The sequence below is a fragment of the Aedes albopictus genome, chromosome 3 (assembly GCF_035046485.1).
Source record: "Aedes albopictus strain Foshan chromosome 3, AalbF5, whole genome shotgun sequence".
Taxonomy (NCBI): Eukaryota; Metazoa; Arthropoda; class Insecta; order Diptera; family Culicidae; genus Aedes; species Aedes albopictus.
In genome coordinates this window covers 157,658,236-157,671,467 of record NC_085138.1, presented here as the reverse complement: position 1 = coordinate 157,671,467, position 13,232 = coordinate 157,658,236, and the positions used below count along the sequence as shown (strand labels likewise).

Here is a 13,232-nt window from a genome sequence, read left to right as displayed (position 1 = left end):
AATAAATAAGACATGTAAAACATTAGCAACACTTAGTTATAACCTTTGGATGAAAACATGTTATGAATACGTTATTTTTACGTACTAAATACGTTAACTTACAAGTTTATCAGTTCCCTATTATGTCACGCACTTGAGCATTATTTATGAAATTTGCTTGCTCTTGAAAATACAACGCAGATTATTAAAATAGCACCCGACATTCTTATGTTATGCTTTGCTATGATCCCCCTACGAGTATGCTAAACGGGTATATTCTTCAAAGAAAACTTGATACATGCCACTGTTGCCATGGCTCGAAAGATAAAAGCCACCATTCAATTTCGCTTAAATGTCACTTGTTACCTTATAATCACTGTGAGTACTTACTTGTCGACTAAATCTCGCTTACAAGCACAGTTTTAACATTAATTTTGATGCCGTGAATAATTCTACAATAATTCATTTATATTAGATCCCGAAATTACACTCCAACTTTGTTATTGTTGTACCTATGTTCAAAATAGGTCATGCAAAACCAAATTTCACATCGTTGTGTGCAGCATTGGAAATGAATGTTTAAAATACGTTACTATGATGTTTTTCCAATGTATTTTAATCAATTTTAGTGGCATTCGATGAACATGTTATGTAGATGTACAGCAGTTGTAATTTAAACGTATTTCTAATATTTTGAGTTCTTCCCTATCAGGTCAGACAAATTACAGTGCCTGCTAAAAAGTTTCACAATACCATTTCTATATACAGCCTGTTGATGTTCATCTACGGATGTTTTCCCCAATAATTATACATCTGAAACAGGTCAAACATTAAATTAAATTATATAATTTGCAAAATGATAACGAATACAAATTCTACAGTCTTAAAGAACATCATCAATATAGCATTATTGTAAATAGAATTCCGAAACATGCTGACGGTACTGTAGCAAGAAGCCACCATATTGCAAGTCTGTAAATTTGTTTGAAAATCTCACACAAAGCACAGAAAAAATAAAAACCTTCCTTCTTGTCTCCAATCCGACGGAAGGCGAATGAATTCATGAGAAGCAAATGTGTTTATTACACCATAAATTTTAAATGGCACATGAAATTAAGGCATAGTGACGATGTTTGGCGATAAATTTTAGGCGTGAAATTTTTTGAGCTATTATACTTTGAAGCTCATGATAGGTGTCAGATTTATTTGCGTTTGGAAAATTATGATTCTCCTGATAACCACAAGTAAGTATTTACGATGTTTGTTGAGAACATATTCTATACTTAATTTTATGTTATAATAATGTATTGAAAAACATCTTCAGTATCATCAATGATGTTTTATAAGCCGCCATTTTTTGCGCTTTTTCGGTGATATAAGCGTACGAAAATACGTTTTCCATGTTCGAAACAGAACATGGACTTTTGTATGAAACATGTATTATATACACTATTATAACAAGTTGTGTTACTTGGGTAAATGCTGCATGTTCTTCGTCTTCACAACCGTATTCATCCCAACAAAGAGATTATAATTTCTGGCGTAATGTACCAAATTCTTCAATTAAGCAAAATTATGAATGAACCTTATCGGTGAGACCTCTGCACAAAGCTGCAATTTGCCTGAGTTGTGCCCAAGGGGCACATTTTACCATCATTCTCAACTCACGGATCCATATGTAACAAAAAATTGCAAACCATAAGAATCCTCTGCGCAACAACCGTTTGGGATGGCCCCTGGCGATTTATGATTCTTTGCGGGTTGAGCAGAAGCAAAACCCAAGAAGGAATCATCATCGGGAGATTTTTTAATGTGTTTTTTGTTCTTTGCATGCCTTGGTGAAGAAGATGAATGGTGCTCAAGGGTTTCGAGCTTTGTATTGTACCTACGTCCTCAATCAACAAACAACCTCTTAAACGTAAGGTATATGTGCAGCACGCCCCAGACAGAATACCAAATTAGTTGACTGCTGGACTGGACTGCGGCGGTGGTGAAGATGGGTCGGGTTGAATCGAAGTACCTACCTCGAATTGCCCGCGATTTGTGCTGTGTGCATGCCAAGTTTGCCCGGAGGCAGATTCTCACGCCTCTGTCTTTGCAGTTAGCGTCCACACACGGGATGCAAGGGATTTCGCAGGAAGGCTGCGGTGCGGAATTTAATGTTCCTTATGAATGGAACATTTTGCTTATCTGACTGATGGTGGGGAGTGTTCGGAACATAAAGCGTTAGAATCCTTTTCATTCTTAGTGGATTGGCAATATTTAAACAAGAATATGACTATGATTCATCAGATATTGCAATGAAACACTGGCTTTTTTGCTAATAAATTAAAACCAAGCATGTTGTACCACTAGATCTAGTACCGGTAGTCTTCCCATTTTTCTTAGCGTAACGGCTCAAATGAGACAAAGCCTGCTCCTTAGTATACTATGAGCACTTGCCCAGTTTGTAATTGAGAGCTTTCTTTGTCAATAACCATCCTCCCCTCCTTCTTGGCGTAACGCCTCAAGAGGGACAATGCCTGCATCGCAGCCTTTTCCCAAAGTCACCTTTGAATATATCAAGAAAACTGGAAATTAACTTCATTTTTTAGGAAAATTTCTTCGATATATTTTGATGGCATGCACCAGGTGTTCCTAACGAAGTTTCTTCAAAAAACCCAGATTAATCCACCTAGTGGTGATAGTGCCTTTCTCGTCGAATATGTACTCAAGAGCCATAAACCAAAGTGTTCCTGAATTCTGAGAATACTCTAGAACGGAACAAATCTCATTTTCTTCTTTTGTCACAGTGCTCGTTGACTTATCAATGGGGGAGTACAGTTGATAAATAATTAATGTATTTGATGAAAAAATACACAAACAATGTGCAAATCCGCTTAACTCATCGGATTTGATAATAAATTTTCTAGCGAACTCTAATTTCACTTTAAAATTTAAAAAGTTATTGGTTAAGGGGGATTAGGGGCATAATGGACACCCTAAGCAAATGAGTACGATAGGCCTGAATAACAGAGAAAACCTTAACATATTATCAGTTGGCTTACAACTTTAGTTGGTTTCCTGCGTATTTCAATCATTTATAGCAGGTAGAATGTATTTATTGTGAAGAAATAATAAATGGTTAATCGTGTGTTTTTAGAGCTGGCAGAGAAGGTACGGGGCGAAATGGACACCCATCGGAGCATAATGGACACCCCTGCCATTTCTTTGATTACATCGACCAGTTAAGTAATTTGCCCACGGAGATCGATACCACAGATTAAATACTCCTTCTTAGACGAGTTTACATAACATCAAAGTAAATTTAATAAACTTTAGGCTAAAATAATCCAATTGATTTTTTTTAAACACTCTTAAGCGCCTAACAGTATGCAATGCGCTTACATCCATTCGTAATAGGACAGATCGATGAAGTACTAGATTCGTAGTAATGAGCTGAATTTTAGTATGGTGAGAAGGTCAATTCTCCGTTTCTGCAATGAAATGGTGCAAAAAGCGTGGGTATTATGATTCGTTGCCTAATTTGATGCTGTTTGAGCAAAACTTTGGGCAACAGTGTTGTTGTTTTCTCCATTTCTTGCAACATAAACAACATAGTTATCCAAAGTTTTGCTCAAACAGCATCAAATTAGGCAAGGAATCATAATGCCCACGTTTTTTGCACCATTTCATTGCAGAAACGGAGAATTGACCTTCTCACCATACTAAAATTCAGCTTATTACTACAAATCTAGTACTACACCGAACGTGCCCCATTGCCAGTGTTTATTTCGCCACAAATCGACTACAACATTGAAATTTCAATTTTGAGTAAATTCTAATCACAAATGAAATACTTTATCCATTGCTAAATCTACGTATACATGCAGATAAGGTAGCAATTCACTTGTTTTTATGGTGGACACACTCAAACACTCGTAATACCTTATTTGCAGCTGCGTTGAAATTATAAGAATTTTACCATATGAAAAACATATTTCAATTTCAATGATTATTATTTATTTATTTAGTTAACATCAAATTCGTGATAATACTGAATCAACAATTTGCCGCCATAATACTCGATTTGCAGCTGCAGCTCTCCAACGTCGGTCACGCCCAACACTCGCCAGATCACGCTCCACCTGGTCCGCCCATCGTGCTCTCTGCGCTCCACGCCTTCTTGTACCAACCGGATGGTTAGCAAACACCAACTTTGCAGGGTTGTTGTCCGGCATTCTTGCAACATGCCCTGCCCACCGTATCCTTCCGGCTTTGGCTACCTTCTGGATGCTGGGTTCGCCATAAAGTGCAGCGAGCTCGTGGTTCATCCTTCTCCGCCACACACCGTTCTCCTGCACGCCGCCGAAGATCGTCCTTAGCACCCGTCGCTCGAAAACTCCGAGTGCTTGTATGTCCTCCTCGAACATCGTCCACGTCTCATGCCCGTAGAGAACCACCGGTCTTATTAACGTCTTGTACATGGTACATTTGGTGCGGGGGTGAATCTTTTTTGACCGCAGTTTCTTCTGGAGCCCAGTCGCTCAGTCCCACCTACCAGCATGTACTTTGTCTTAGCCGCATTCACCACCAGTCCGACCTTTGCTGCTTCACGTTTCAGGCGGGTGTACTGTTCTGCCACCGTTCCAAATGTCCTAGCAATAATATCCATGTCATCCGCAAAACATACAAATTGGCTGGATTTCGTGAAGATCGTACCCCGGCTGTTGAGCCCGGCTCGTCGCATAACACCTTCCAGGGCGATGTTGAATAGTAGGCAGGAAAGTTCATCACCTTGTCGTAGTCCCCGTCGAGATTCGAATGAACTGGATAGTTCACCCGAAATCCTTACGCTGTTCTGCACACCGTCCATCGTTGCTCTTATCAGTCTAGTCAGCTTCCCGGGAAAGCTGTTCTCGTCCATAATTTTCCATAGCTCTGTGCGGTCGATACTGTCGTATGCCGCTTTGAAGTCGATGAACAGGTGATGCGTTGGGACCTGGTATTCACGGCATTTCTGGAGGATTTGCCGTACGGTGAAGATCTGGTCCGTTGTCGACCGGCCGTCGATGAAACCGGCTTGGTAACTTCCCACGAACTCATTTACTTTAGGTGAAAGACGACGGAAGATGATCTGGGATAGCACTTTGTAGGCGGCATTCAAAATGGTGATCGCTCGAAAGTTCTCACACATTAACTTGTCGCCTTTCTTGTGGATGGGACAGATTATCCCTTCCTTCCACTCCTCCGGCAGCTGTTCGGTTTCCCAGATCTTGACTACTAACTGGTGCAGACAGGTGGCCAACTTTTCCGGGCCCATCTTGATGAGTTCCGCTGCGATACCGTCCTTACCAGCCGCTTTGTTGTTTTTGAGCTGGTGGATGGCATCCTTAACTTCCCTCAGCGTGGGAGTTGGTTCGTTCCCGTCCTCTGCTGCACCAACATAGTCATTTCCTCCGCTGCCTTGGTCCTCCGTGCCTACATTCTCTTCGCCATTCAGGTGCTCGTCGAAGTGCTGCTTCCACCTTTCGATCACCTCACGTTTGTCCGTCAGGAGGCTCCCGTCCTTATCCCTGCAGATTTCGGCTTGCGGCACGTAGCCTTTGCGGGATGCGTTGAGCTTCTGGTAGAACTTGCGTGTTTCCTGTGAACGGCACAGCAGTTCCATTTCCTCGCACTCCGCTTCTTCCAGGCGGCGCTTTTTCTCCCGGAAGAGACGGGTCTGCTGCTTCCGCTTCTGTCTGTATCGCTCCACATTCTGTCGGGTTCCATGCTGCAGCATTTCCGCCCGCGCTGCATCCTTCTCCTCCAGAACCGCTCTGCACTCCTCGTCGAACCAATCGTTTCGTCGACTCCGTTCTACGTACCCGATAGTGCTCTCAGCTGCGTTGTTGATGGCTGCTTTGATTGTACTCCAGCAGTCCTCTAGAGGGGCCACATCGAGCACACCCTCGTCCGGCAACGCTGCCTCGAGATTCTGCGCGTATGCGGTGGCGACATTCGGTTGCTTCAGTCGCTCTAGATCGTACCGGGGCGGCCGCCGGTAATGTACGTTGTTAATAACGGAGAGTTTTGGGCGCAGTTTAACCATCACCAGGTAGTGATCGGAGTCGATATTAGCGCCACGATAGGTCCTGACGTCGATAATGTCGGAGAAGTGCCGTCCATCAATCATAACGTGGTCGATTTGCGATTCCGTTTGTTGTGGTGATCTCCAGGTGTAACGGTACGGGAGGCTGTGCTGGAAGAAGGTGCTACGAATGGCCATGTTCTTGAAGGCGGCGAAATCGATGAGGTGTAGGCCATTTTCGTTCGTCAGCTAATGGGCGCTGAACTTTCCAATCGTCGGTCTGAATTCCTCCCCCTGGCCTACCTGGGCGTTTAGATCCCCTATGATGATCTTGACGTCGTGGTTTGGGCAGCGGTCGTACTCGCGTTCGAGCTTCACACACCAAAAAATCAATTGAGGGTTTCAGCAAAATTTTGCTGAATTTTGCCGAACTGAAGGTTTCAGCAAAAAAATTGCTGAAATTCAGCAAAATTTGCTGAATTGTTCAGTAAACTCTGCTGATCATCAGTAACGTTTTGCTGAAATTCAGCAAACTTTGCCGAAAGTTCAGCAAAAAAAATTGCTGGACCCTTCAGCTCGGCAAAATTCAGCAAAATATTGCTGAAAGCGTTTAGTGTGCACGTAAACTGCGTCTTTGTCATCATCAGTGCTTCCGGAGTGAGGGCTGTGCACGTTTATTATGCTAATGTTGAAGAATCGGCCCTTGATCCTCAACCTGCACATTCTTTCGTCGATCGGCCACCAACCGATCACGCGCCTCTGCATGTCGCCCATCACTATAAAAGCTGTTCCCAGCTCACGTGTGTTGCCGCAACTCTGGTAGATGGTATGATAACCTCTAAACGTTCGCACCATAGATCCTGTCCAACACACCTCCTGCAGCGCTACGATTCCGAACCCGCGGTCCTTCAGTATATCGGCGAGTATGCGGGTGCTCCCGATGAAGTTGAGAGATCTGCAGTTCCACGTACCGAGCTTCCAATCGCAAGTCGCTTTTCGTCGCTGTGGTCGGCGGCGGCGAGTACGACGAGAGGGACAACCATCAGCAACGCCAGCTTGTGTGTATCCGAGTCGTCATCACCGTGCTACCTACAGTACTGTATCAATAGATAAGTATTTTCGATATACGCTCTCGCCTCATTGTTCCCATTCCACAGTCTATCACGTGAACACGAGATAGTTGTCTGACTGCTATTCTATAGCAGTGGTTCCCAACCCACGTTCTGTGGAACAGTATAAAAACTTTTAAAAAGTTTTCAAAGTTATTTTTTTTTTTTTGGTTTATTTATTTTTCATTTTGTTCTCTCGTTTTTAATTACTTTTGACACTGCATAGCGTGTGCGTCAAAGTAAACATAAATTGAATTTTATTTGAACTATCACATGGACGATCCGAATGGAGGCGGATCGCCTCCTAAAGATATTATTGCTCGGACGCGGTTTTACCAGCCATCTTCGCCTGGGCCTTGGGTTGTCTATTTCCGGCGCAAATGCAAACCTTTGAATGTGCTCTCAATCTCTCGAGAGCTGACGCGTAAGTATCCCGGGACTGTTATTCACCAAGTGAAACAGTCCAAGCTGCGTGTAACCACACCTAGTTACAAAGCAACAAATGAAATTGTCCAGCACGAGTTGTTCTCATGTGAATACGCTCTATACATAAATGCACGAGAAGTGGAGGTGGAGGGGAAGATCCTCGACGAAACGCTGACCTGCGATGACATCAAGACCGGTGTAGGCCGGTTCAATAATAGGTCGATCGCTGATGTGAGTATTCTTGATTGCAAACCTCTTCAAAAGGCATCCATGGAAGGTGACAAGAAAGTTTACTCACCGTCAGGGTTATTTCGAGTGACATTCCCAGGCTCCGTCCTCCCGGAATTTGTGGTAATTGATAATGCTTTTTACACAGTACGTCTTTTTAGGCCGAAGGTATTTAATTGTACCAAATGCAAGCAGTTTGGTCACAGTGCTAGCTTTTGCGACAACAAGCCCCGTTGTGGCAAATGCAACCAAGCTCATCTCGACGAGTCTTGCACACAGGAAGCTGAAAAATGTAGCTACTGTGGTAAAGAACTTCACGACTTGCAAAAATGCCCGGCCTATAAAAAGCGTGTTCAAAATGAGAGTCGCTCCATAATTAAGCGCTCCAAGAAGACATACGCGGAAATGGTGAAATCATCGAATCCGCCCGCTATAATGTCTGAGTCAGCTGTCCCAGTTGAAAATCCCTATCAGGAGTTGTCTTCCGATGATCAGGACGATGGCGAAACTGATGAGGGTGGATCCTTTTCGGAGGTACACGCATCCGGAAAAAGGAAGTCACCATCTTCCCCGGGATTGCGCCGAAAGGTTTTCTTAAAGTCTTCCCTCAAAAGCTTGACAACTACCAAAGGAGGCGGAGGGAATTTAAAAACTCCGAAGAAGCAGGTCTCTGATGGTGCAGTTCCTTGCTGCAGCAAGGACCTAGAACCTCCGCCTCCAACTGTTAAGTATACTTCAAAAAGAAATACTCGACAAGGTGGCAAGAAAAAAGCCACAAAAGCTCCTCGAATTTCAGCAAAATCTATCAAGCCCAAACGAGGACTGTTCACTTTTAGGGCCCTTGTGGATCGCTTATATGATGCTCTCGGACTTTCCGACTCCTTCAGAGGCATACTAGACATTTTTCTCCAAGCAGTAGAAGAGTATCTTCGGAATTTGACACAATCATGGCCCCTCCTTGCTTCGATCATATCTTTTGATGGATAATTCATCAACCGAGGTTCAAGATATGATCACTGTGCTACAGTGGAACTGTCATAGTTTAAAACCTAAATTGGACCTGTTTAAATTTTTGATTCACAACTCTGATTGTGATATATTTGCACTTTGTGAAACATGGCTTTCTTCTGAAGACGAACTCAACTTCCACGACTTCAACATTATTCGCCAGGACCGAGATGACCATTACGGAGGAGTACTTTTGGGGATCAAAAAGACTTACTCATTTTATAAAATTCCAATCCCAACTCATCCTGGCGTAGAAATCGTCGCTTGCCAAATAAACGTAAAGGGTAAAGATCTTTGCGTAGCTTCCGTTTACATTCCTCCAAGAATTTCAATTAACCGCCGTCATCTTTGGAATGCGGTTTCTGCACTATCACATCCAGTTTTAATTCTGGGTGATATGAAGGCACATGGTACAGGGTGGGGCGAACCATATGACGATAATAGAGCGGTCATCTTCTATGATTTGTGCGACGATTTCAATTTGAACATTTTAAATACAGGTGAAGTGACACGTATTGCATCTGACGGCAAAGAAAGCCGTCTCGACCTATCACTGGGATCAAGTTCACTATCATTCGATTGCTTGTGAAGGTAATCGAGGATCCTCATGGTAGTGATCACTTGCCTATAATAACCACCATAAAGCATGATAGTGAAAGGTCAGACCAATCAATTCAGGTTCCTTTTGACCTCACAAGGAATATCGATTGGCAAAAATATGCAGAAGCGGTATCTTTTGGCATCGAATCATTCAATCCCCTCCCACCTTTGGATGAATATCGATTCCTGTCAGAACTGATATACAAGAGTGCATTAGAATCACAAAAACGACGTGTTCCAAGTGCAACCTTCAAAAGAAGACCAGCCACACTAGGTTGGGATGATGATTGCACCCAGTTGTATCTTTAAAAATCTGATGCTTTCAAAGCTTTTCGTAGACATGGTACTTCAGATCTTTATCAAGAGTATGCTAAGCTCGAAAAACAGCTGAAGAACCTGCTGAAAGCGAAAAAGCGTAGTTATTGGCGACACTTCATTGAGGGCCTCTCTAGAGAAACTTCAATGGCAACGCTTTGGAGAGTGGCTCGCAACATGCGAAACCGCTCTTCTTCTAATGAGAGTGACGAATACTCCAACCGTTGGATATTTAGCTTCGCGAAAAAGGTCTGCCCAGACTCAGTCCCAGCACAACCGATATCTTGGGAAACATCCTCAAGAGACAGTTCTCTGGACAGACCCTTCACTATGCTGGAATTTTCTATGGCTCTTCTTTCATCAAACAATTCCGCTCCGGGACGCGATATGATCAAGTTCAATCTTCTAAAAAATCTTCCAGATATCGCGAAAAGACGATTACTGGACCTGTTCAACTCATTCATGGAGAACAACATCGTTCCATCAGCACCTGAACGGCGTGGAGAACGTAGGCACGGGAGCCCACGGCAACGGAAGAAACGACGACGCCAGTGCAGCGGAGGACGGAAATGAACCAACTCCCACGCTGAGGGAAGTTAAGGATGCCATTCACCAGCTCAAAACCAACAAAGCAGCTGGTAAGGATGGTATCACAGCTGAACTCATCAAGATGGGCCCAGAAAAGTTGGCCACCTGTCTGCATCGGCTCATAGTCAGGATCTGGGAAACCGAACAGCTACCGGAGGAGTGGAAGGAAGGGGTAATCTGCCCCATTCACAAGAAAGGCGACCATTTGGAATGTGAGAACTTCAGGGCGATCACTATTTTGAATGCTGCCTACAAAGTGCTATCCCAGATCATCTTCCGTCGTCTGGCACCTAAAACAAATGAGTTCGTGGGAAGTTATCAAGCCGGCTTCATCGACGGCCGGTCGACAACGGACCAGATCTTTACCGTACGGCAAATCCTCCAGAAATGCCGTGAATACCAGGTCCCAACGCATCACCTGTTCATCGACTTCAAAGCGGCATACGACAGTATCGACCGCGCAGAGCTATGGAGAATCATGGACGAAAACGGCTTTCCTGGGAAGCTGACTAGACTGATTAAAGCAACGATGGACGGTGTGCAAAACTGCGTAAGGGTTTCGGGTGAACTATCCAGTTCATTCGTATCTCGCCGGGGACTGCGACAAGGAGACGGACTCTCATGTCTACTCTTCAACATTGCTCTGGAAGGTGTGATGCGACGAGCCGGGCTCAACAGCCGGGGAACGATTTTCACAAAATCCGGTCAATTTGTGTGCTTTGCGGACGACATGGACATTATCGCTAGAACATTTGGAACGGTGGCAGAACTGTACACCCGCCTGAAACGCGAAGCAGCAAAGGTCGGACTGGTGGTGAATGCTTCAAAAACAAAGTACATGCTGGTAGGCGGAACCGAACACGACCGGATCCGTCTGGGTAGTAATGTTACGATAGACGGGGATACTTTCGAGGTGGTGGAGGAATTCGTCTACCTCGGATCCTTACTGACGGCTGACAACAACGTGAGCCGTGAAATTCGGAGGCGCATCATCAGCGGAAGTCGGGCCTACTACGGGCTCCAGAAGAAACTGCGGTCGAAAAAGATTCACCCACGCACCAAATGCACCATGTACAAAACGCTAATAAGACCGGTGATCCTCTACGGGCACGAGACATGGACTATGCTCGAGGAGGACCTACAAGCACTCGGAGTTTTCGAGCGACGCGTGCTAAGAACGATCTTCGGCGGTGTGCAGGAGAACGGCGTGTGGCGGAGAAGGATGAACCACGAGCTCGCTGCACTTTACGGCGAACCCAGCATCCAGAAGGTGGCCAAAGCCGGAAGGATACGGTGGGCAGGGCATGTTGCAAGAATGCCGGACAACAACCCTGCAAAGCTGGTGTTTGCAACTGATCCGGTTGGCACAAGAAGGCGTGGAGCGCAGAGAGCACGATGGGCGGACCAGGTGGAGCGTGACTTGGCGAGCATCGGGCGCGACCGAGGATGGAGAGCGGCAGCCACGAACCGTGTATTATGGAGAAATATTGTTGATTCAGTTTTATCTTGAATTTGATGTAATACTAAATAAATGAATGAACATCGTTCCGCCAGAATGGAGACAGGTCAAAGTAATAGCTATTCAAAAGCCTGGTAAACCAGCGTCTGATCATAATTCATACCGCCCAATTGCTATGTTATCATGTTTAAGGAAATTGTTAGAAAAAATGATCCTATCGCGACTCGACCATTGGGTTGAATCGAATAATTTGCTTTCAAATACACAGTTCGGGTTTCGCAAAGGCAAAGGAACAAACGATTGTCTAGCGTTGCTTTCAACAGATATTCAACTGGCCTTTGCGGAAAAGGAGCAACTGGCTTCAGTTTTCTTGGATATTAAGGGCGCCTTTGATTCAGTTTCCATAGGAATATTGTCAGAAAAACTGCAATATAGTGGACTTCCAGGAATTTTAAATAATTTCTTGTATAATTTGTTGTCAGAAAAACATATGAGCTTCAATCTCGGACAACTGACAACTTCCAGAATTAGCTACATGGGCCTACCCCAAGGCTCATGTTTAAGTCCCTTGCTTTATAATTTTTATGTGAAAGACATTGATAGCTGTCTGGAAGGACAATGCACGCTAAGACAACTTGCAGATGATGCTGTGGTTTCTCTAAAAGGCCCACATGCAGAAATGTTGCAAAGACCATTGCAAAGTTCCTTAAACAATCTGTCCAGTTGGGCAAGAGATTTGGGGATCGAGTTTGCTCCGCAAAAAACTCAATTGGTTGTGTTTTCCAGAAAGCGGAACCCAGCCCAACTGAAACTTAATCTTTTGGGAATAGAAATCGACCAATCTTTGACTTCGAAATACCTTGGGGTCTGGTTTGATTCAAAAGGCACTTGGGGTACCCAAACTAAGTATTTGGTGCAAAAATGTCAACAAAGGATCAATTTTCTACGCACAATTACCGGAACATGGTGGGGTGCTCACCCGGAAGACCTCATAAAACTTTACAAAACGACCATTCTTTCTGTGATTGAGTATGGCTCTTTCTGCTTCCACTCAGCAGCAAACTGTCACCTAATAAAGCTGGAACGAATTCAATACCGTTGTTTGCGTATTGCCCTCGGCTGTATGCACTCAACGCATAATGCGAGCCTGGAGGTCCTGGCAGGGGTGAAACCTCTCCAGAACCGCTTCTGGGAGCTCTCGCTAAGGTTACTTATCAAGTGTGGAGTGAGCAACACACGCGTTATTGAAAACTTCGAAGAAATGCTCAGTCTGAACACTCAGTCAAAATTCATGAGAATCTATCTTTTCTACATGTCATCTGATATAAGCCTCCCAGGTTATAATCCTCCTCGTGTACACTTCACCAATGACAGTTCCTCTGTTAAATACGATCTGTCCATGAAACAAGCTGTTCAGGGAATACCAGATCAACTTCGATGTATATCTATTCCTCGCATTTTTAACGAA

At 44.1% G+C, this 13,232-nt stretch overlaps 2 protein-coding genes across 3 annotated transcripts in view; one reads left to right on the top strand and one right to left on the bottom strand.

Annotated features, from left to right (window-relative positions):
* Nucleotides 1–11,845, top strand: part of LOC134291957 (uncharacterized) — a 242,085-nt gene extending 230,240 nt beyond the window's left edge. Inside the window, exon 2 of the mRNA XM_062860465.1 lies at nt 11,576–11,845. Coding sequence (XP_062716449.1) covers nt 11,576–11,840 — 265 coding nt within the window. The 3' untranslated portion in view covers nt 11,841–11,845. The remainder of the gene's footprint in view (nt 1–11,575) is intronic.
* LOC109422692 (putative leucine-rich repeat-containing protein DDB_G0290503) overlaps nt 1–13,232 on the bottom strand; it is a 673,760-nt gene that overhangs the window by 519,292 nt on the left and 141,236 nt on the right. The window lies entirely within an intron of this gene.